This window comes from Homarus americanus, unplaced genomic scaffold (genome assembly GCF_018991925.1).
Source record: "Homarus americanus isolate GMGI-L3 unplaced genomic scaffold, GMGI_Hamer_2.0 scaffold367, whole genome shotgun sequence".
Taxonomy (NCBI): Eukaryota; Metazoa; Arthropoda; class Malacostraca; order Decapoda; family Nephropidae; genus Homarus; species Homarus americanus.
In genome coordinates this window covers 18350976-18371362 of record NW_024743709.1, presented here as the reverse complement: position 1 = coordinate 18371362, position 20387 = coordinate 18350976, and the positions used below count along the sequence as shown (strand labels likewise).

The following is a 20387-nucleotide window of genomic DNA, read 5'->3' as shown; positions in this document are numbered from 1 at the left end:
TAGAAAAAAATTATCTTCGATGTAGAAAAATTGATTAAGTTGACATTTTTGTCTTATTCTATTATTTATTACAGTATTTTTAAAGATTTTAAGCATTGTGGAAGGTCACACTCACTCTGTTTGGACTTAGGAAATAGTATAGTACTATACTATATTATAGTGTACTGTACAGTATAGTTTAGATATCTTAAGTTTCTGTTCCTTAATGTGCAGAGTATATCTTCACTTAAGATCTTGTTTACCGTAATTGTTTTGGCAAAGTTTGATTGATTGTCATTGTATTGTGATATTAGAAAATTGTAAAAGTTAACTTTTTCCCTTCTCACAGACGGATATGAGGCACATGACAACAGCCAATGGGAAGCTGGAGATGGAAAAACAAGCATTGCGCTCAGAAGTTCTTTCAGTGGCTGACTTCAATGGCGATGCCGACCATGATGAAGATGATGCTGCAGAAGCCTCTCTTTATAAACGCAAGTATGAATGGTGCCTCAGAGAAATTGAACTCCTGAAGAAGCAGCTCAAGCAACAACAAGAGGATGACCTTGACCACTTACTCCTCATGAAGAAACAGCTAGAGAAAAAGGTGTGTTGATTATATATTGATATTAACAACAAATAAAGTAACACCTGTAACATATGTCAGTCATTTATGATGTTATTATTTAGAAAGCTTTCTTTAAATACTTTACCCACTTTTATTATTATTAAATGTATTTCTCATTACTGATAATATTAATTTCAGTTATCAGATGCTTATGAGGAAACTGAAGAACAACGACAGGTTGTGGCTCAGATGAAGCGCAAGTCTCAGCGATTACAGGCAGAATTGAATGACCTTAAGATATTACTTGAAGAACAAACCTCTCGGAACAATTTGCTGGAGAAGAAACAAAGAAAGTAAGTTTCAGAGATTCCCATTAAGTTTATTTAAATGTGATTATCTGGGTTCAGCCTAGAAATAGGTAAATGAAGTCCAGTGACACACAGTAACAAATTCCTCTGAGTCATTTTGGGTTGCAGATACTGTACAGTACTGTATTTTGAATCTTATCGTGTCACTATTTTTAAATACCGGGTACTAGTTCATTGAGCAGTGCTGGAATTACTTCTGAACTCACTTACATTATCATCATAGCTTACATTAGGTACCACATTTTCGTGTGGAGTTTGTCTCTCATGTATATGCTTTTACACCACTGTAGTATCGCACTAAGGTTTTGGTGTGCTACATGTACTGACTTACAAGGATGTTAGCATTCATTTCTGAATAGCCCATACATATTAAGAAGTACCATATTTTACAACATATAAGAAGCACTTTTTTGTCTGGAAAATGGCTAAAAAAAAATCAGCCTGCAACCTACCATGTGAAGTTGAGGTCTCCCGTATGCGAATGAATCCCCACCAGTTGCTCTCTCTAGTAGGTTAAATTCTACCTAGCCCAACTCCATATTTAAAAATATGTTCTTGCTTACTTAAACACATTATTATTATTTTCAATTAATTAAAAGAATAATTAATGTAAATATAAAAGCTTAATTTATAACTACTTTACTGATGATGGTAACTTGAGACGATTATACGGCAGACACCCAACTCTTCAGAGGTAGCTGAGCAGTAACCATTTCTAAACTCTTACAAGCATTACAATCTATTAATGCCATACCTGCAACAATTATTTGTAAATGTACAAATACCTGATACAAATGAAAATTTACAGATAACTTTCTTTTCATATTTGCATCTGTTAACATTGCTGGCGGCATTGTAGCCAGGTTAGACTTGTCACTGTAACCAACAGGCTAATGGGCCAAGCTGTGAGGTGTTATAGTTGTTTTTCATATTGTATTTTTGGGTAGGTACACGTAACTTTCTTCATTTTTTTTTACACAGTTACGTGCACACACCTTCCTACATATATACAGTACTGTATTGTGAAAAAGGTTGAAGAAATAATTGTCCTAAGGGCAAACACATAAATGTAATATACTGTACAGTACAGTACGTACATTTCTTTGCACACGAGCTAGCTGGCTCAGTGGGGGAGCGGTAGGAGGTGAGCTGTGCCTGTGTGGGGAGGGAGCGTTGCTAGGGAATCTGCGGAGGTAGCAGTTGCGTTGCTATGGTGAACCAGGGAGTATATGCAAATGGCGACTGTGTTAAACATTCATTTGGCTTTTGTTTACTGGTTTGGCAATACAGTATTTTTCGTTGTAACTTATGTATTGATATTACAGTACAGTTAACCCTCACTTTACGCGGTTAATGTAACCCGGAGGGTACCGCGGAAAGTGAGGAACGCGTAAAGTGAATAACATAACATATGGGATTAATTGAAATGGAGTCCGGGCCGATCCCCAAACTCCACTTTTTGACGACACACAACTATGTTGTAGTAAAAATTTTATCTTAACTTTATGATGGTATGAAAAAACAAGTAATATAGAAGAGGTTAGGTTAGGAAAGATAAAGGTTAACATAGGAAAAATAAAGGTAAGGTTAGAAAACTAAAAATTAGGTGTAACACTTACGGTAGTAGAAGAGATGGGTCGGCATACGGGGATGGAGGCTGGTTCCGAGGCAGAGGGCAGATGACTGGCCCTCAGGTGAATCACCATTACTAGGTGAATCACCATCACTGTCACTTACAGTTGTCAGGGCTTCCCTGACAAATCCATCAAAGTCATCTTCACTGTCACTATCACTGGCTTGGGCTGGCTGTGGTGGGTTGCGGGCGAAGAACTCGGTTATGCTTTTTTGACGGCTGGTGTTTATGTTGTCTTGATACACCGTGATGTACGGCTCCATAGCCTGCACCAGCCGGGTATGGAAGACTTCATAGCGGTCATCGTCATTGTCGCGGGAAAGGAAGGACTTCATTTTCTCTGCACACTCCATGGCACCCTTAATATCACTATGAGTTAAACTGTGTTCTTCGGAGAATGACGCACCTTCTTCCTCCTCTTCACTGACGTGATCTTCTTCCAACATCTCGTCGGCAGTCACTTCAGGATCTCTGATCACCTCCAGGATGGAATGAAAGAGCTGCTGGGAGGTTTTGGAAAGTTTGTAAATTATTAAAAGTGACTGAAAAGGTAAAATGAATGTTTGGTGCCTTGATGTGGTGATTGAGGGCAAAGGAGAAAGAAGACAGTAAGTGATGTTGAGTGACAGAATTAGGAATTATATTTAAGGGAGAAGAATGGAAAAGATTAATAAAAAACTTGGTTGAGGTTCAGAGAAGTCTCTCTCATAGTAATGTAGAAAATTGTATATTTTACAGTATTGTGCTGTACTCGACTGTACTGTATAGGTATGCTTTTATATACTTAAGAATTTCTTATTCTTGACACAAAAAAATATGATTTCTTGATTAGTTTCCTTTAAAAGAATAATGGTGAATGTGATTTAAAAGAAAAATTAGAAATACTTTAATTCATGCAGTTATGTGAAAGGTGATCATAACTACAGTATACAGCTAATACTGTATAACAAAAGATATGTGCATCCACTCTGAGGCATTTCCTTATTAATTAGGCAATATTTTCTCAACAAGGTTCGACCAAGACATGATGGGAGTGCAGGAAGAGTTACGACATGAACGTGCCAACAAGGAGAAAATCCAGAGGGAGCGAGACCAAATCCTATCTGAGAAATACTCCTTTGAACAAGAAGTATCTGTAAGTACACACTTCTTATTTTGGTTTTCATATTTTAAAAATACAATATTGTAGTTTTTTCCATTGCCATTTAACACAATCCAAGAAACTTATGAAAGGTAAGGAGGGTTACTGTTGTCTTCTTCTTTTTTTCCGGGGAATAGCCCACCCTGGCACAGGTCATCGACCCATAACAGGGCCTGGGGAGGGGGCGAAAAAAAAAGAGTAAAAAGAAATTAAAAGTAGAAAAGAAAAAGATTATATAAATCTACACCACAAAGATGCCCGAAAACCAGCTTTTTGAAGTGAGACATTGTATGAGTATGATTGTTGACTGTATTTTTTAGTGAAGACAAGTAATAACAGATGAATCTAATGTGGGATATGCTGTTCGAGCGTTTTCTGTTAACAAAGCATAGGCAGGCACTGAGAGTCATTGCTGGTATCACCAATAGCCAAGTTTTTGCAGGATGCAAAACATGGGACAGTTTTTCATCAGGGGAGATAGCTTACTTTTAGTGGCAGACTTAACGTGCATACTATACTATTATCTACACACTTTAACTAAATTAATACCCATAAACCACTTGATGTTATACTCTCTTGTAATTTACACATTTTGCTGTTTCCTAGATATCCCTCCCCCACTTTTTAAGTTCATCATTCAACCCCATCCTTCCATCTCCTTGTTTTTCATCCTTTATCCTTCTTGTCATCCAGCTCTAATTATTCAGTACACTCTTGTTACCCAATCATCTCTTTGTTCAAAATTACAGTACAGGTAGTTTGATTTCTACATCTCTTGATTGTTTTATTTCTTAGTGTATATCTGCAGCCTGTTTACTCTAAATATTGCTCCCAAGCACATGATGACTCTAGTTGTTTATTTGCTTCTTTCTCTTGCATCTATACAGTAATCCTTTTTCACGCCTATATAGTGATATTATTGATTGTCAATTATATCTTCATCTATCCATAGAGTTCTGTATCACATAATTTTTTTAACTGTTGATAGACTAGTGTACCATAGACCTTAGATTTTATAGTGCAGTAATAAAATTTTACCATCAACTACCTCATCTCAGCCTTCTTTGACATGGTTCCTTCTCAGTGCACCTATTACTCTTTCCCTTCACTCTTCTGTGCTTCATTTCATCACTCACTGTTTCACTGACTGACACACTCACTCTCAAATGTCTGAAACACTTCACTTCCTCTGTATTGTCCCCATTCAAATAACATTTATTTCTTCTTTCTCCACTTACTGTATTTTCATCACTGTACAGTACTTCTGTTCATATTCATTTAACCTACCTATAGGACACCCAAATTAGCAACTTTTTGCAGTAGTTTCCCAGCAGGTAGAGCAGTGAAACTTTTTGTGTGGGTTTCTGTATGTGGATTCGGGCAAAGTTTACAAAATGTTACAGTACTGCAGAGTACACAGTATTTCTATGATCAGATTGCTTGAAATATTTAATCATTACAGTAAGTTTTCCAATTTTTTGTGACTTTCTGACACCAAATACTAGTCGAGAAGTGATTGGCAGTCCGATTTATTCATCTAGGACCATTATTTGACTTCATTCCGGCTATATTTGGCTACATTTGGGTAATTAGTCGGACCGGTCAAACAATCATATAATGGGAATCAGTGTAAATGGCATTAGTAGTTTGGATTCTCAACTGATATAAGTTTTTATTAACATTTATTTTGTATTTTTGATGTTATTGGTTGGGAAATATGAGCTCAATTGATTATCCCTAAATTAGCTGCAATTTGCATGCTCTATTTCCACTAGTGATGGGCCATTATTGATGGGTGTGGTGAAAGTTCATATGTGATGGTTGTCGAAGAGCTATCTGCATTTTAAAATACAGTATTCACCATATTGGGGATGTACAGTAATCACAGCTGGGTGAACGCCAGTGTTTCTCCCTCTGCAGTACTTTCAATATACATTACAGTATGGGCATTTATATTCTACAAATCATATCAAATAAGGCCATTTTCCTTCACCTTAGATGTGGAAGAAAACCTCATGATAACCACCAATTGTATAAGGGACACAGAAAGAGGTTGAGTGGGATATTTGATTCTGACATTAGAGTGTGGGAAAGTGGAGGTACAGTATATGTGGTGAGACAGGACTGAGAGAAGCGGGTTCCCACGGCCCAACTCCTCCAACATATTGTGCTAGTTTTGTGGGGGTAATTTGGTAATTTTGTCCTCTGCTAGTGTGGTTTCCATTTCCCTTGACCTGTTGATTATTATTACAGTAAAATAGCTGTTGGTGTGATATTACTTTTTTGTGTAGGATGGGGAACAGCGGAAATAAAAGCAGAGGTGCCTACATTCGAATGCTTGTTGCATTATACTTGTATCCATTGTGGTGTCAGAAAGTTAGTAATTATGTGAAGTTGGTATCAAGTGTGATGTTTAGATGTTAGCCCTTCAGTGATGTTAATAACCAGTGTGATGTTACAAAAGTTGCATGGTGTTGATATCGAATGTGAGGGTAGGGTGTTAATGATATCAATAGTGATGTAAGAATATTTACAAATGTTTGATTAAAAATTTTGGGTGTAATAAAGCTGTGGACAGGCAGTCGGTGATCACTGTTAGGCAAGAATGTTATTGACCACTGTTAATAAGTAAAAATGTTGGTGACTACTGTTAGTTAAGAATGTTGGTGACCACTGTTAGGTAAGAATGTTGTGACTACTGTTGAGTAAAATTGTTGGTGACTACTGTTAGTTAAGAATGTTGGTGACCACTGTTAGGTAAGAATGTTGTTGACCACTGTTAATAAGTAAAAATGTTGGTGACTACTGTTAGTTAAGAATGTTGGTAACCACTGTTAGGTAAGAATGTTATTGACCACTGTTAATAAGTAAAAATGTTGGTGACTACTGTTAGTTAAGAATGTTGGTGACCACTGTTAGGTAAGAATGTTGGTGACCACTGTAAGGTAAGAATGTTGTGACCACTGTTGAGTAAGAATGTTGGTAACCACTGTTAGGTAAGAATGTTGGTAACTGCTGTTAGGTAAGAATGTTGTGACCACTGTTGAGTAAGAATGTTGGTAACCACTGTTAGGTAAGAATGTTGATAACCACCGTTACAGTAGGTAAAAATGTTGGTGACCACTGTTACAGTAGGTAAGAATGTTGGTGACCACTGTTAGGTAAGAATGTTGTAACCACTGTTAGGTAAGAATGTTGGTAACCACTGTTGGGTAAGAATGTTGTAACCACTGTTGGGTAAGAATGTTGGTAACCACTTTTAGGTAAGAATGTTGTAACCACTGTTGGGTAAGAATGTTGGTAACCACTGTTAGGTAAGAATGTTGGTGAAAACTGTTAGGTAAGAATATTGGTGACCACTGTTACAGTAGGTAAGAATGTTGATGAACTCTGTTACGGTGGGTAAGAATGTTGGTGACCACTGTTAGGTAAGAATGTTGGTGACCAGTTAGGTAAGAACGTTGGTGACCTCTGTTACAGTAGGGAAGAATGTTGGTGACCACTGTTACAGTAGGTAAGAATGTTGGTGACCACTGTTAGGTAAGAATGTTAGTGACCACTGTTACAGTGGGTAAGAATGTTAATGACCACTGTTACAGTGGGTAAGAATGTTAATGACCACTGTTACAGTGGGTAAGAATGTTAGTGACCACTGTTACAATAGGTAAGAATGTTAGTGACCACTGTTACAGTAGGCAAGAATGTTGGTGACCACTGTTACAGTAGGTAAGAATGTTGGTGACCACTGTTACAATAGGTAAGAATGTTAGTGACCATTGTTACAGTAGGCAAGAATGTCAGTGACCACTGTTACAGTAGGTAAGAATGTTGGTGACCGCTTTTACAGTAGGTAAGAATGTTGGTGACCACTGTTACAGTAGGTAAGAATGTTGGTGACCACTGTTACAGTAGGTAAGAATGTTAGTGACCACTTATAGTAGGCAAGAATGTCAGTGACCACTGTTACAGTAGGTAAGAATGTTGGTGATCACTGTTACAGTGGGTAAGAATGTTAGTGACCACTGTTACAATAGATTTGTTGGTGACCACTGTTACAATAGGTAAGAATGTTGGTGACCACTGTTACAGTGGCTAAGAATGTTGGTGACCACTGTTACAGTGGCTAAGAATGTTGGTGACCACTGTTACAGTGGCTAAGAATGTTGGTGACCACTGTTACAGTGGCTAAGAATGTTGGTGACCACTGTTAGGTAAGAACATAGCGTCACATGGAATGCAATCACCTTTTTAATAGTATAATTTAAGTTCGATGTGTGTGTCTGTGTGTACGCTTGGTGAACACAACCTTATCAGTTAAAACATCTAAGAACTAGAATTCAATTTTTTGTGTTGCTTGCGGCAATTCGAGACTAAGTATGGGTTTTCCTGCGGCGACAGCGACGTCGGACTGAGGTTTTGTGGTTTAGTCAGTTTATTAATAAATCGTAGGTGAGGCATATTTATGACTACGCTTGTTTAAATGTGAACAATACTGTTCATGTTTAATTTGTGAATGGATGGATGATCATCACGAGCATTAATTAAAGCAGACACTGTTGTTGTCCGGGATGGTGTATGGTGAGTGTAGCCACGGCAACAACACACGTGGCCCGTGAATTTAATACAGTCAGGTGAGGAGGTGTGCTGTGTTCGGTGGGCGGTGTGGGTTGACAAGCTGCCCCTCCCGGCCACACTTCCGAAACATTTATGGGTCATAAACCAGAGTTGTATGGTGATTAAATTACCTGTGTATAGCTGTGCTCTACTGCCCCCTGTTTACGACCCAAGTTTGTACTCTTATTTATAACCCACCGCTCTTGCGTAACCGATAGTCGTGCTGGATCATATATCACCTGTCGAATGAGGTTGCAATCAGATACGTAGAGCTTTATGTAATACAGTATTGTACATTGTTAGGCTGAAATAGACGTAAATCCGTGCTCGGCTGCTGTTAAGAATTATTCAGGAGTATAGTGTTATTTAAATGCGATACAGGAAGTTTAATAAATATACGACATTTTGCCTGTAGTGCTATATAGCGTTTGATATATTAAAGAGTACTATCTATGTAAGAATTTATAAGTTAAAGGTGTAGTTCTCGAGTGTTCTTATGTTACAGGGATGCATAGATGAGATCTGGAACTAAACTATTGTGAAATATATATATATATATATATATATATATATATATATATATATATATATATATATATTATATATATATATATATATATATATATATATATATATATATATATATATATATATATATATATATATATATATATATATATATATATATATATATATATATATATATATATATATATATATATATATATATATATATATATATATATATATATATATATATATATATATATATATATATATATATATATATATATATATATATATATATATATATATATATATATATATATTATATATATATATTATATATATATATATTATATTATATATATATATATATATATATATATATATATATATATATATATATATAAATAATATGTTTCCCCAAGTTATGTTTGATAAGTGCAAATGAGATATGGAGGAGTTAGTGAGATAGACTAGCCCAAGGTGAACGTGATGGTGGGAGGCAGCAGACACTGCCACACAGCTAGTGTTACCTGGACCAACCTGTCAGGCCAGCCTTGGCCCGCCTTAATTACTGCCTGCCACTACCAGTCTTCATGGTGGCCCACCCCGCCGGAACATGGCCACATGCCTCACTTGGCCATCACTCATAGCACCCCACCGGAACAAGGCCATATGCCTCATTCAGCAATCACTCGTAGCACCCCGCTGGAACATGGCCACATGCTTCACTCCACCATCACTTATGGCTCTACACAAGAACATGGCCACATGCTTCACTCATCTATCACTCAAAAACACGCAAAAACATGGCCACCTGTCTTCACACTCAACTCCTGGACCCATGCAAGAACATGGCCACCCGTCTCCACCTTCAACTCGTGGCCTCATGCAGGAACTTGACCACCAGCATCATTCTACCGCCACTCATGGTCCCATGCAGAACATGGCCACTTGCCACATTCCACCATCAATTCATGGCCACGTGCCTGGCTCACTAATCACTGCCCACCATCACCTCCACTGTTGTTGACTCGGTTTGGAAGCACATCTGTCTATTACTTATCTCGTTAATCACCGCCTGCCTCAACGACAGTAGAACAAGCAGTAATTTTACCATCTAAAGTTACGTGTTGTGACAGGGACTCAATCTTGAGACTTGAACCTGAAACCGAGCCCAAACGTAACCCTAATTTAATCCAACTTACCCCTACCACAGTCTTATATAATGTAACGTAGCCATAATATAACCTAACTATATCTAGCTTACCCCAAACATAACCTGCCCTTAAACACAACCAAACAAAACTTAACGTGCCCTAAACACAGCCAACTTAACCTATTTTAAACATAACCTAACGTAACTCAAACCTAACCTACTGTAGCTTAACATAACCTAACTTAATCAACCCTCAAATTTAACCAAACTCGCAAATTTAGTACAAAAATCCGGATCTGGGAACGGTTTCTGCCCGTGGTGAAGCAACCTCACTCTTGGTCAACTAAGGAAAGGGTGTCTACGTTGAGGATTATTGAAGGACTGGCCTCTCACCCGTCAACCCACGTCCCCTAAATCTCTACCCTGTTAAATTATGATCCGGTTACAGTATCGCGCTTGTGTTGGTTCGGGGAGGTAAAGTTCTGTTAGGTTAATATAGATAAGCTTGAGTTAAGCTAGATTAAATGAGGTTAGGTAAAATTCAGATTGGTGAAAAGTCGGTTTGGTGAAATTAGAAGTTTCTGAAAATTTGGTTAGGTTGTGTATGTATGTTAGCTTCACTTTTATGTAGTTAAATTTAGTAATATCCGATTTGGTTTGCTTCGATGAGGTTAGATTAGGTTGGGTAGAGTCCGGTTCGGTTAAGCTAGAAGAAGTTAAGTTGGTAAAGTTCTGTGAGGTTGTGTATGCATTTTAGGTCAAAATTCAATTAGGTTAAGTTAGATGAAATTAGGTTGGATAGAAAAATGGCCGGAAGTTCAGTTCGATGGGATTAGGTTAGGTTAGATATCACAGTAAGAGTCGAGCGCAATTTCGCCACACACACCCTGGCGGGTAACACCAAGATAAGCTAACCTTGGGTGGTGGAGCAACGTGCCCCTAGGACCACAACATTCCCGCGGTGGAGGTTAGAGGACGGCGCCAGCTACCACCTTGGACGTGACCCTGGCCGTTTGACTCCTTCTACAGGGTGCTCTTCACTTACCTCCTCCACGTCTCTCTCTTTAACTTTATTTCTTCATTTTCTTCTCCTTCACCTTCGACCTCGCTTCCGCCTGCTCCTCCTTCTTCGTCCTTATTATCGTCCCTGTCGCTTATCTCGCCTCCCTCCTTAGTCCCTCTTTACCTTCTGTCCTTGCCTTCTAAATCACTTTTGTCGTCTTTGCCCATCTTGCCTTCTCCCCTTCCTCCTCCGCCCTCGTCACCTCTCTCATCCTTACTCCTACCTCCGTCTTCTCCGCCTCTCAGCTGCCTGACCACCAACAGAGTGATCGGCCGTGAGCGGTGGTTTGAGAAAGTTGGCCCTTAACACTCTTAGAGTCTAGAGACTCGTTTGTTGAAGTGTGGTGGACGGCCAGCAAGCAGAGTGAGTGTGTGTGTGTGTGTGTGTGTGTGTGTGTGTGTGATACCTTTACTTTTGTCGCTGGAACAAACAGACTCTCTCTCTCTCTCTCTCGTTCGTTCGTTCGTTCGTTATAGAGACGGCCTTACCACCGTTCTTCCCGCGCTAATAATGAAAACAAATGGCCTTCCTTGGGTTTAGCCCCGGGTTGGTGACAACGTGTGTCTCTGAGGGTACAGTAGAGCCACACTGCCTCTAGAGCGTCACCCGATATTGTTGTCTATGTGAGCTGTGGCACTGGTAATGATTATGGAATTTTAAAAGGGTGAGTTAGGGATTAAGAAAGTTAGGTTGAGATTATGTGAAAATAAGGCACCTCGGCTTATTTTACCTTTAAAATTAATTACCCTAAACTAACCCACCCTCAGTTTAATCATCAGGTGAAATAAGGAGGAGGATGGGCTGATGATCTTCAGTTTATATAGAGTTTTAAAGGTGAAGAAAAGGTGTATTAGTTGGTACTGTATTAGTGTTGCCAGCAAAAAAAAAAAAAAAAAAAAAAATATATATATATATATATATATATATATATATATATATATATATATATATATATATATATATATATATATATATATATATATATATATATATATATATATATACTGTATATATATATTTTTTGTGAGGTTGTTTGATATTGAGAGGGGTGGAGGTAAGGGACGCTCTGTCGATATTCAATATGTACCTGTACAGTGGGTTGTGTTGATGTTACCACGGGGAGGAGGTAGATGGATCACTTGAAGATTAGACACTCCAACTGATGATTAAAACCCCAGTATATTTCACCTGAAGATTAACCACCCTAACGGTACCTGGGATTGAATTAGGTTAAGTTTGTGTCAATGCTGTTAATTTTAATGAGATAAGCTGGGGGTGTCTAATCTTCAAGTGATCAAGGTAGATTACTAGGATCAGAGATATTGTCGGCGGGTGGTGTGTGGTGTCCGGGCCCCGAAATTGTTTTTCCAGAGGGCTCCCGTCATTTTCAACAAGCGGCTCCGTCGCAGTGTTGGGAGTTGTCAAAGGAACTTCCCCAGTTGTCTTCGTCAGCCATACAGGTGTGACGAGTACATTATAAATTAATTTCAAAAGTAAATGTCATAATCGAACACCTCAGAGAATTTGTATTGTTACTGACCATAAGGTTGACAATAACTTTATATGGGGTAATTAACGTACATGTATGTGTGTTGGGCAGCTATTAAGCGTCTTCCCGTGGGTAAAACAATCAGTATTGTGTTTGTCGTCTCAGGAGTCTCTGATCCCGACTGGTGACCTCATTGACGCTGGCGTGCCTAGAGCCTCGTGGTGTTGTCTCACTCGGACTCATCTCTTAATAGCTCGTCGGTGTGTTTTTATTTCATTTCTCAGGGCGAACCACACCAGTTTAAGGTCAATCAGCACAATCCGTCATAGTTTTCTCGTATTTCGGTATATAAAAAGGTAATGTAAAAGAGGATGTTTCCTTAGTGATACAACATTGCAATTTTACAAAAAAATAAAATAAAATAAAATATGGATAGAAACAGAGTTAGGTGTTAGGATGTAGATGGTGGGATGGTCACAAGTTTTTGTTGTGAGTTTCTCTTGTATCTCGCGGTCAAATGTCAAGGTTGGTGGGCGGACGGGCAGGCGGGCGGGCCCGTCATGAGGATGGCTGGACAGGCGGCTCTTAGGTACCACTCATACTGGTGCCCGCCATGACCACTCTCACGCCCACCACTCCCACACCCTGTTCCTTATACGTCTGTGAATTATGGAGCTTATTGTGATACAGCGTTGTCTGTTTACTCCTCCAGTTTTACTTTTTCTCCGTTTTCTTTCCGTGACTTAAACATGGGGGACTTATCGTATTTTGCGTCAACATTACTTCCTACCAAACACAAGACGAGTTTCAGTTTATGTTTCTAAGAATCTTCAAACGTTTCGTATGCGTTCATTGATTTAATTGGTGTTTATTAACCCTTTTGAATACGATGCCAACCCCCTGAAATACTGTACATTGAATCAGCCCAATGAGTAAGGTATCTCAAACTCTAGAGAACGTAAGAACATAAGAATGGAGGAAACTGCAGCGGGCCTATTGGCCCATACTAGGCAACCCCGTTTACACCCAACCCCTACCGCTCATATATCCGTCCAACCTACAGTATGTTTGAAGCTACCCAGCATGTACGAGTGAATGGTGATGTGATGTTAGCGTTATCCTAATTTAATCTCTTGAGTACAGTGTATTGTTTTGAATACGATGCGATGACCAATTTGCTTGAGTTACGGTGACATTGTACTCAAGGGTGCTGAAGGGGTTAAACATTGATTCGAAATAATGGAGGAGTTTTGGTTTTCGAGTTCACAGCTTGAAGTTTACATATCCATCTACCAGTTCAAACATTAACATTATCGCCTAATTTATCTGTCATTCATTATATACTCTCTTTTGTCATGAATAGTAACAAAATGCAAAATACAGTTGGACTTAATAAGAGTGCTGGCGCCTTATGTTACAGAAATGCTCCCCGTTCATTAAGTGTAGCGGTCCTGTCATCCACCTCGCAAAATACGATATTTTAACTCTTGCCTTGCACCATAACCACACGACACGGCTGGGGGCATTTTAGGTTGTGTCCGTCCACCAGCTGACTGAAGATAATGACCCGCCACTAGCTAGGCGTGTGGCAGGTGTTGACTGGTGTGGTGATGTTATGATGGTGTGGAAGAGTTATGATGGTGGGGTGGTGTATCATGGTGTGGTGGTGTATAAGGTCGATATTTGTGTTCGTGGACGGTGGGAGTGGAAAAAAAGGTGAATCTGTTTTGGTTTTGGCAATATTTATTATTTTTTTATTTCTTACTGTGTACGTTGAAAGCTAGTTGAAATCTGAGTAAATATTGTTTCCTTGGTGAGAATAAAAGGAAGGTGGGCTGGCTGGTTACCTCAGGAGGGGTGGTGAGGGAGGTGTGACCCAGCCTGAGCAAGACTTCCTCGTGGGGGCAGTGCAAGAGTCTCACCTTGATCTTACCGGGATAGACTTCCCAGTTTTTGTGTGTGAATGAGAGGTGGATGCAGCCTAGACCTTTTGCTCGTGAAGTAATGATGGGTTTAAAGAGTTGCTGCTGGTGCTGCACATGCTGCTGCTGCACATGCTGCTGCTTTTGCTGTTTTTCTTATGGTTGTTGGTGCAGCTGTTTGAAACTGACAGTATTAATTGTCGCAACAACCAGTATGACTGTCGTGGTTCATGAGATTGGTGATCACAGTATGTGACGTTGCCCACAGTTCACCCTCAGCCAGGAGAGCTGTGTGCGTCATAATCTAGATTTTGTCACGTAATGTAGCGACACATGCAGGCCATCCGCTGAGTAACGCGACAGGTGGTTCAGAAAAATCATAATACCAATTTTAGTGCACCGTTACCAACAAACAGTACAGTACACGTCTGGGGCGTTATGTTAATGTATATATTTTTCTACTCTTGCACACCCAGATATATTCCTTTAACATATGTTGTTTTTATGATACGATTTTCATTGAATATATACTGTAAAATTTTACATTCCTGAATTGCATCTTACAATGGCGATGATGGACAAAGATTTATTTTGTCTTATTACTGTATGTTTAATGTATAATATTTGTTTAAGAGTTTAGTTGTAACATCCATAACATTAACATGTGATTTTTTTAATAATAATTACCCTCGTGGAGCTGAACCAGTGTAGCTTAGAGGTACTGTAATAAGCAAACATGTAGACTTCTTCGCTAGCTACAAAAACGTTTTTAACACATATTTTTTTCACAAAAGTATATTTAATATCAACAAATCGTGGTACAATTGGTTGTTTCTTTACTGTTATTTATGACGCAGTGTTTAGGACAACAATGGAAAGAGGAGAGAAGGACCTTGAGAGAAGACGTACAGCAGAGGTCAGCAAATGAAAGGCGGGAGATGTCAACACAGGGGTTCACAGTGCCAATAGAACACACATAGTTAAGGTATATTATATAGTACAGGTGTAGGAGGATAGGTGTTCTTAAGAGGTATTAACGCATTGTGAGGGTAGGCGAGGGCATTGTGGCACACCGATAGCGGTAGAGTAGTGCCCAGTCCCTCACCTACATACAGTATATTCCTGATTTTCTATGAGAACATCGTCTTAATAAAAGCGCACACCTAATATAATGTACCGTTATACAAACATACATGCAAATATATATCAGGAAGGTAAATCAGTATCAGTTGCCGCCAGGTGGCTAAAACACACTCGCCTGCAGTTTTGATATGCTCACACCACACGATACATCAGAATTGAAATGCTAATCCTACCAAGCAAAAAATATATTGTATTCAGGAGAGGGCCCCCTAAGCGATGGAGGCCCTCTGCAGCCGCACAGAGCACACATAGCTGGGGCCAGCCCTGATGAGACACCATAAAGGGTATAGAGTGGGGGAGAGGGCCGTATAGGTGCTATGGAGGACCTGTCACCTGCCTGATCTGTCTTCTGTCGCTCTTCCAGATGGCTCACCCCTCCAAAGGGTTGATTTATGTGCACCACAATGTCCGCCAGCTGGTGTGTGTGTGTGTGTGTGTGTGTGTGTGTGTGTGTGTGTGTGTGTGTGTGTGTGTGTGTGTGTGTGTGTGTGTGTGTGTGTTGACGGATATTAATAGATTTGTTAGACAGTTGAGGGGTAAGCCAGTATTTCGCTTATATCACATCACCAGTCACACCTCACATCACCAGTCACACCTCACATCACCAGTCACACCACATCACCAGTCACACCTCACATCACCAGTCACACCTCACATCACTAGTCACCCTCACATCACCAGTCATCCTCACTTCACCAGTCACCCTTCACATCTCATATCACCAGTCGGTCAGAGCAGCCCACTGAGGCACCAGGTAAATGTTGCATCACCACACGAGAGGAGAGAATGTAATGGTGTTAGTAATCTGGTGGCCGATAAGCGAGTGTGTCACATTCTCCTGTGTTGTGTGGTGTCGTATCTTTACCCTGGTGTCGTATCTTCACCCTGGAGTACCAACTGTTTGATTTACAGACACGTACTTAAAATCTTCATAAACAAAACAAACTTTATCTGTTTTCGATGAATGGAGAGCGCGCGCGTCGGCACCGAGGAAGCGAGTGTATCGTCGCCTTGATGCAAGTTTCCTCAACGTTCGGCTGTAGGAATCGCCAATACCAGTTTTTATGTATTAATTATGAATGTGGTGGATGATTTAAATGCACGAGGGCAGGTGGCCATGAGCGGCAACAGCGAGACGACAGTACAGTGGGTCATGTGTCCAACGACGAGGCCACGCGCAAGTTGGCACCCCTGCTGGCCCACCCTGTCATTGGCGGTCAGTCAGTGTGATCATGGTGGTAGCCCTGACCGCCCTTGGAACTCCGTCTGATGACTATTAAACTCCTTATTTTGTCTTTTAGAAACACAGACGGTGGTGAATATTTGGAATATTTAATGGAAATATTATTTATTTTCATAAATATGGCTAAGAACAACGTATAGGAAAACAATTCGTACTTGGAGTAAGGTCAATTTGTCCCCAGCATCAACAGTGAACGCAGTCGTCTAGTTCTTGTATCTTTTGGGCTGTTTGTCCTCGCTGTGAGTGTGATTGTTACACGCAGTGTTGGTAATGCCAGGGCGGGGATGGTCTAAAGGATGTCAGCTTCCGGTTCAGTTAGGGAAAACCTCCAGTGAGGCAATTTTTGGCCGATTTTGAAGGTTCATTTATGATCAGACACGGATTTGTGTCAGGTTGTGTAACATCCTTTGGTGTGTTGTAGTGGGGGGACCCGAGGCGCGGGGAGGTGTATGTTAGGGATAAAACAGGGTGTGTGTCATGAAGGAGAGGGACGAGGATGATGTTGAAGTGTTGGGTGAAAGGATGATGTTGAGTTGGAAGTGGGAGAAGATGAAGCGGAGGGAGGGAGGTGTGCCAGGCTGGGAGGAAGGAGGGAAAGCGAGTAGTGAGGGTCGGGGCCGTGTAGTAGTGATGGTGGTGTGGCCATACTGCTCACCTGCGGCCTTGTGTCACCCTCTCACTCACCTCAGGCAGGAATGAATGAATGAATGGATGCTAAGTGTTGGCTGCTGGTGGGTCGTGTATTGCTCCCGCCCGCCACAATCGAAAGGGTAAAACTTCCATCCTGTGTTCCCGTCACTGCATTTGGTGGGGGCGGCGGCCATGTGTCGGTGTCCAGGTTAGCCAGTAGGTGGGGCGCGCGGGACTTCCGGTGGCCAGGTAGATCTGGGTAAATTGCCCTTGAGTGTTAATGTTGTGTGTGAGGTGCATTAGTAACGCGGCAGCCTCCACCACCCAGCCACTACAACACATCCACTTACTGCAGAATTTTATGAACAAATAGTAATATCTACGTAGACAGTTGTTGTAGTCACAAGCTGCCCGAAAATCGGAGACTGCTGATGTGGACTTGATCTCAAAACTGAACTAAAAAAGTTCGTCATCCATCATGACTTAAATTCTACAGATGTTGAGGATAATAATGAGACCTCGAGTATGTTCGTGTGCGGGCCACCATGCTGTTGTTGAGGCAGAATGAACGCCATCGGTACAAATATTAAATCAAACAGCATAAATGTATTAAAGGAATGTTATAAAGTAAAGTAACGCAGCATTTATGGAAACATTTTGTTTGCGTACGTTTTGATGAGTCCGCCCCAGGCTGCGTGTAGTGAGGTGAGGAAGGTACAGTATGTGTAGGGGAAGGGGTGGCGCCGCTCTTGCTCTCCGCCGTGCTCTACTTGACCTCTGTTCGTCCTGGAATAGCAAAAGATTCAGAGCCACAACTACTGCCATTTTCAGTGTTGGGACCAGCCGCTGGCCGAATACCTGTTAGCGAATGCTCCTATTTTTCAATGTGCAGTCGAGAAACACACGCACTCTCTCTCTCTCTCCAGTGTGTGGGCTGAAGGATTGTACTTACTAGTGGAGTTGCATGCTACTCAACATCTTCCTCAGTTAACCAGAGTGAATATTAGTATGTTTATTGGATAATGAGGCTGGTGTGTGGAGAGCTATATCACACGGCCAGATAAACTTGGGGGTGATACATCCAGGGAGGCACCACGGGCCTTGGCAATAAGTCAATAATAACAGATAAGGAAATGCCTGGCAGACTGCTGTTATCGTTCCTCCCTGACCACTCTTACATGTCCTCCCTGCAGATTCTGTTGTAAATGCCGTCTTTAATTCCCACCAACAATCCAGCCCCGTCTGTCTTCAGCATTCTCTTTAAAAAATGAGGTTCATCAGTATGGGTCGCCAACAAGGACAACCAGTGAACCACTTACATGCCTCCTGCCTGTGTACACTCCCTCGTAATCTCCTATAATCTTCCTCAAACATGACAATCTTCTCGTCTGCCTGTACATGTACCCTGTTCTTGAGACCCGAGAATACTGGGGTACTTGTCTCTACACCAGGTTGACTATATTCGCATTGCTACGCATTAGACAAGCAGTAAATGGAGTTGTGGCTGTGTTTTGTCAACCGAGTCCCCTATTTTACCTGATTAGATAGATTATTATTTATTTTATTTTTTTGCACTCCGAGTGATCATGTTTCAACATAAATGACGTACATTTGGGCACAATGATGATTGTTATTTTGTATGGATGTTGACACTTGCATTGCCTGGATATTGACTCTTTAATGAGGTACTGACTTAGTGAAACAGGAACCCTTGATTTAAAGTGGTGGTTTAGGTCAGGAGAAACAGGAACCCTTGGTTTACAGTGGTGGTTTAGGCAGGTGAACCAGGAACCCTTGATTTACAGTGGTGGTTTAGGTCAAGTGAACCAGAAACCCTTGACTTACAGTGATGGTTTAGGTCAGGTGAACCAGGAACCCTCGATTTACAGTGGTGGTTTAGGTCAGGTGAACCTTAGTGTTACATTATTTATTATATTAAAACTAGGAGACTGGGGGAGGTTATGGTGTGAAGGCGTCGCATGTAGCAGGGACGGGAGTGGCGGCGAGACTACAGGGAAGTAGTACTGTTATGGCCAAGTTGCCAGCACGGGCCAAGTAAGGCTCCTGGTCTACACCCACCACTCTCTCCTCTTCCATATTACTGGCTAATACATGTGCACGTACACTACATATCGTCAGTAATCGTAGTGTAATAACACAATTGGGCGGTACAGAATTAGACGTAAAATTTAACCTTAAAATCATGTTCGTCAACTAGGATCCGACCTCCGGCTTCCCGTTTTCGCCAGGTCAAACGAAACAGAGTCAGTCAGTCCGCTCACGGAGGTGATGCTCTGAGTGTGTGTGTGTGGCGTCGCTCGCGTGTGCTGGTGATTGATTCTCCAGTCGACAGTTGTTTATCGCTCTTGAGCTTATCAGTGTGTCTCTTTACTACTTATATATTTAGGTTTTAGATGGACACAAGATGCTCAGCTCTGATGGGAACATCAGTAAACTGTTCGTTTTGACCTTCTTAACGTAAGGACTTAGGCCCGTGGAGGGTATTGGCGGCCCTGCCTTAAAAGTCCTGGTGCTCGGACTGTTCACTGGAAATTGATTAATACTGAAGTGACTCGAAAACGTGATTTATAATCAAACGGTGTTACTGTGTGTGACGTTGATAACTGTATCGTTATATTCTTACAAATGTACAGTATAAAAGTACTTGTGTTAGATTAATATATTGCGTAAGTTTCTCTTTACAACTTATTTTTTTTCCTTATTCATATCGATATGAGTCATAGGTAGGAGAGGTTCTAGGAAAAGAGTTCAGCAGGAGGCGTGTGACGTGCCTCGGGTGAGTTATCCAGCCGTCTGCCTGGCTTACCTCATTATCTCAAGCTCACACCGTCAAGAAGACACACGTACCAGTCCCCTTTCCTTCAATCTGACGAGCTCAGTTGGCCGTAAACAGTGAAAAAAAATTGA

General features: G+C 40.7%; 1 protein-coding gene across 8 annotated transcripts in view; it reads left to right on the top strand.

Moving 5' to 3' along the window:
- Positions 1-20387, top strand: part of LOC121877237 (calponin homology domain-containing protein DDB_G0272472-like) — a 98885-nt gene that overhangs the window by 42683 nt on the left and 35815 nt on the right. For all 8 annotated transcript variants that reach the window (XM_042382875.1, XM_042382871.1, XM_042382873.1 and 5 more), the window contains 3 exons: positions 329-586; positions 746-900; positions 3560-3683. In XM_042382875.1, the coding sequence (XP_042238809.1) occupies positions 329-586; positions 746-900; positions 3560-3683 (537 nt within the window). The remainder of the gene's footprint in view (positions 1-328; positions 587-745; positions 901-3559; positions 3684-20387) is intronic.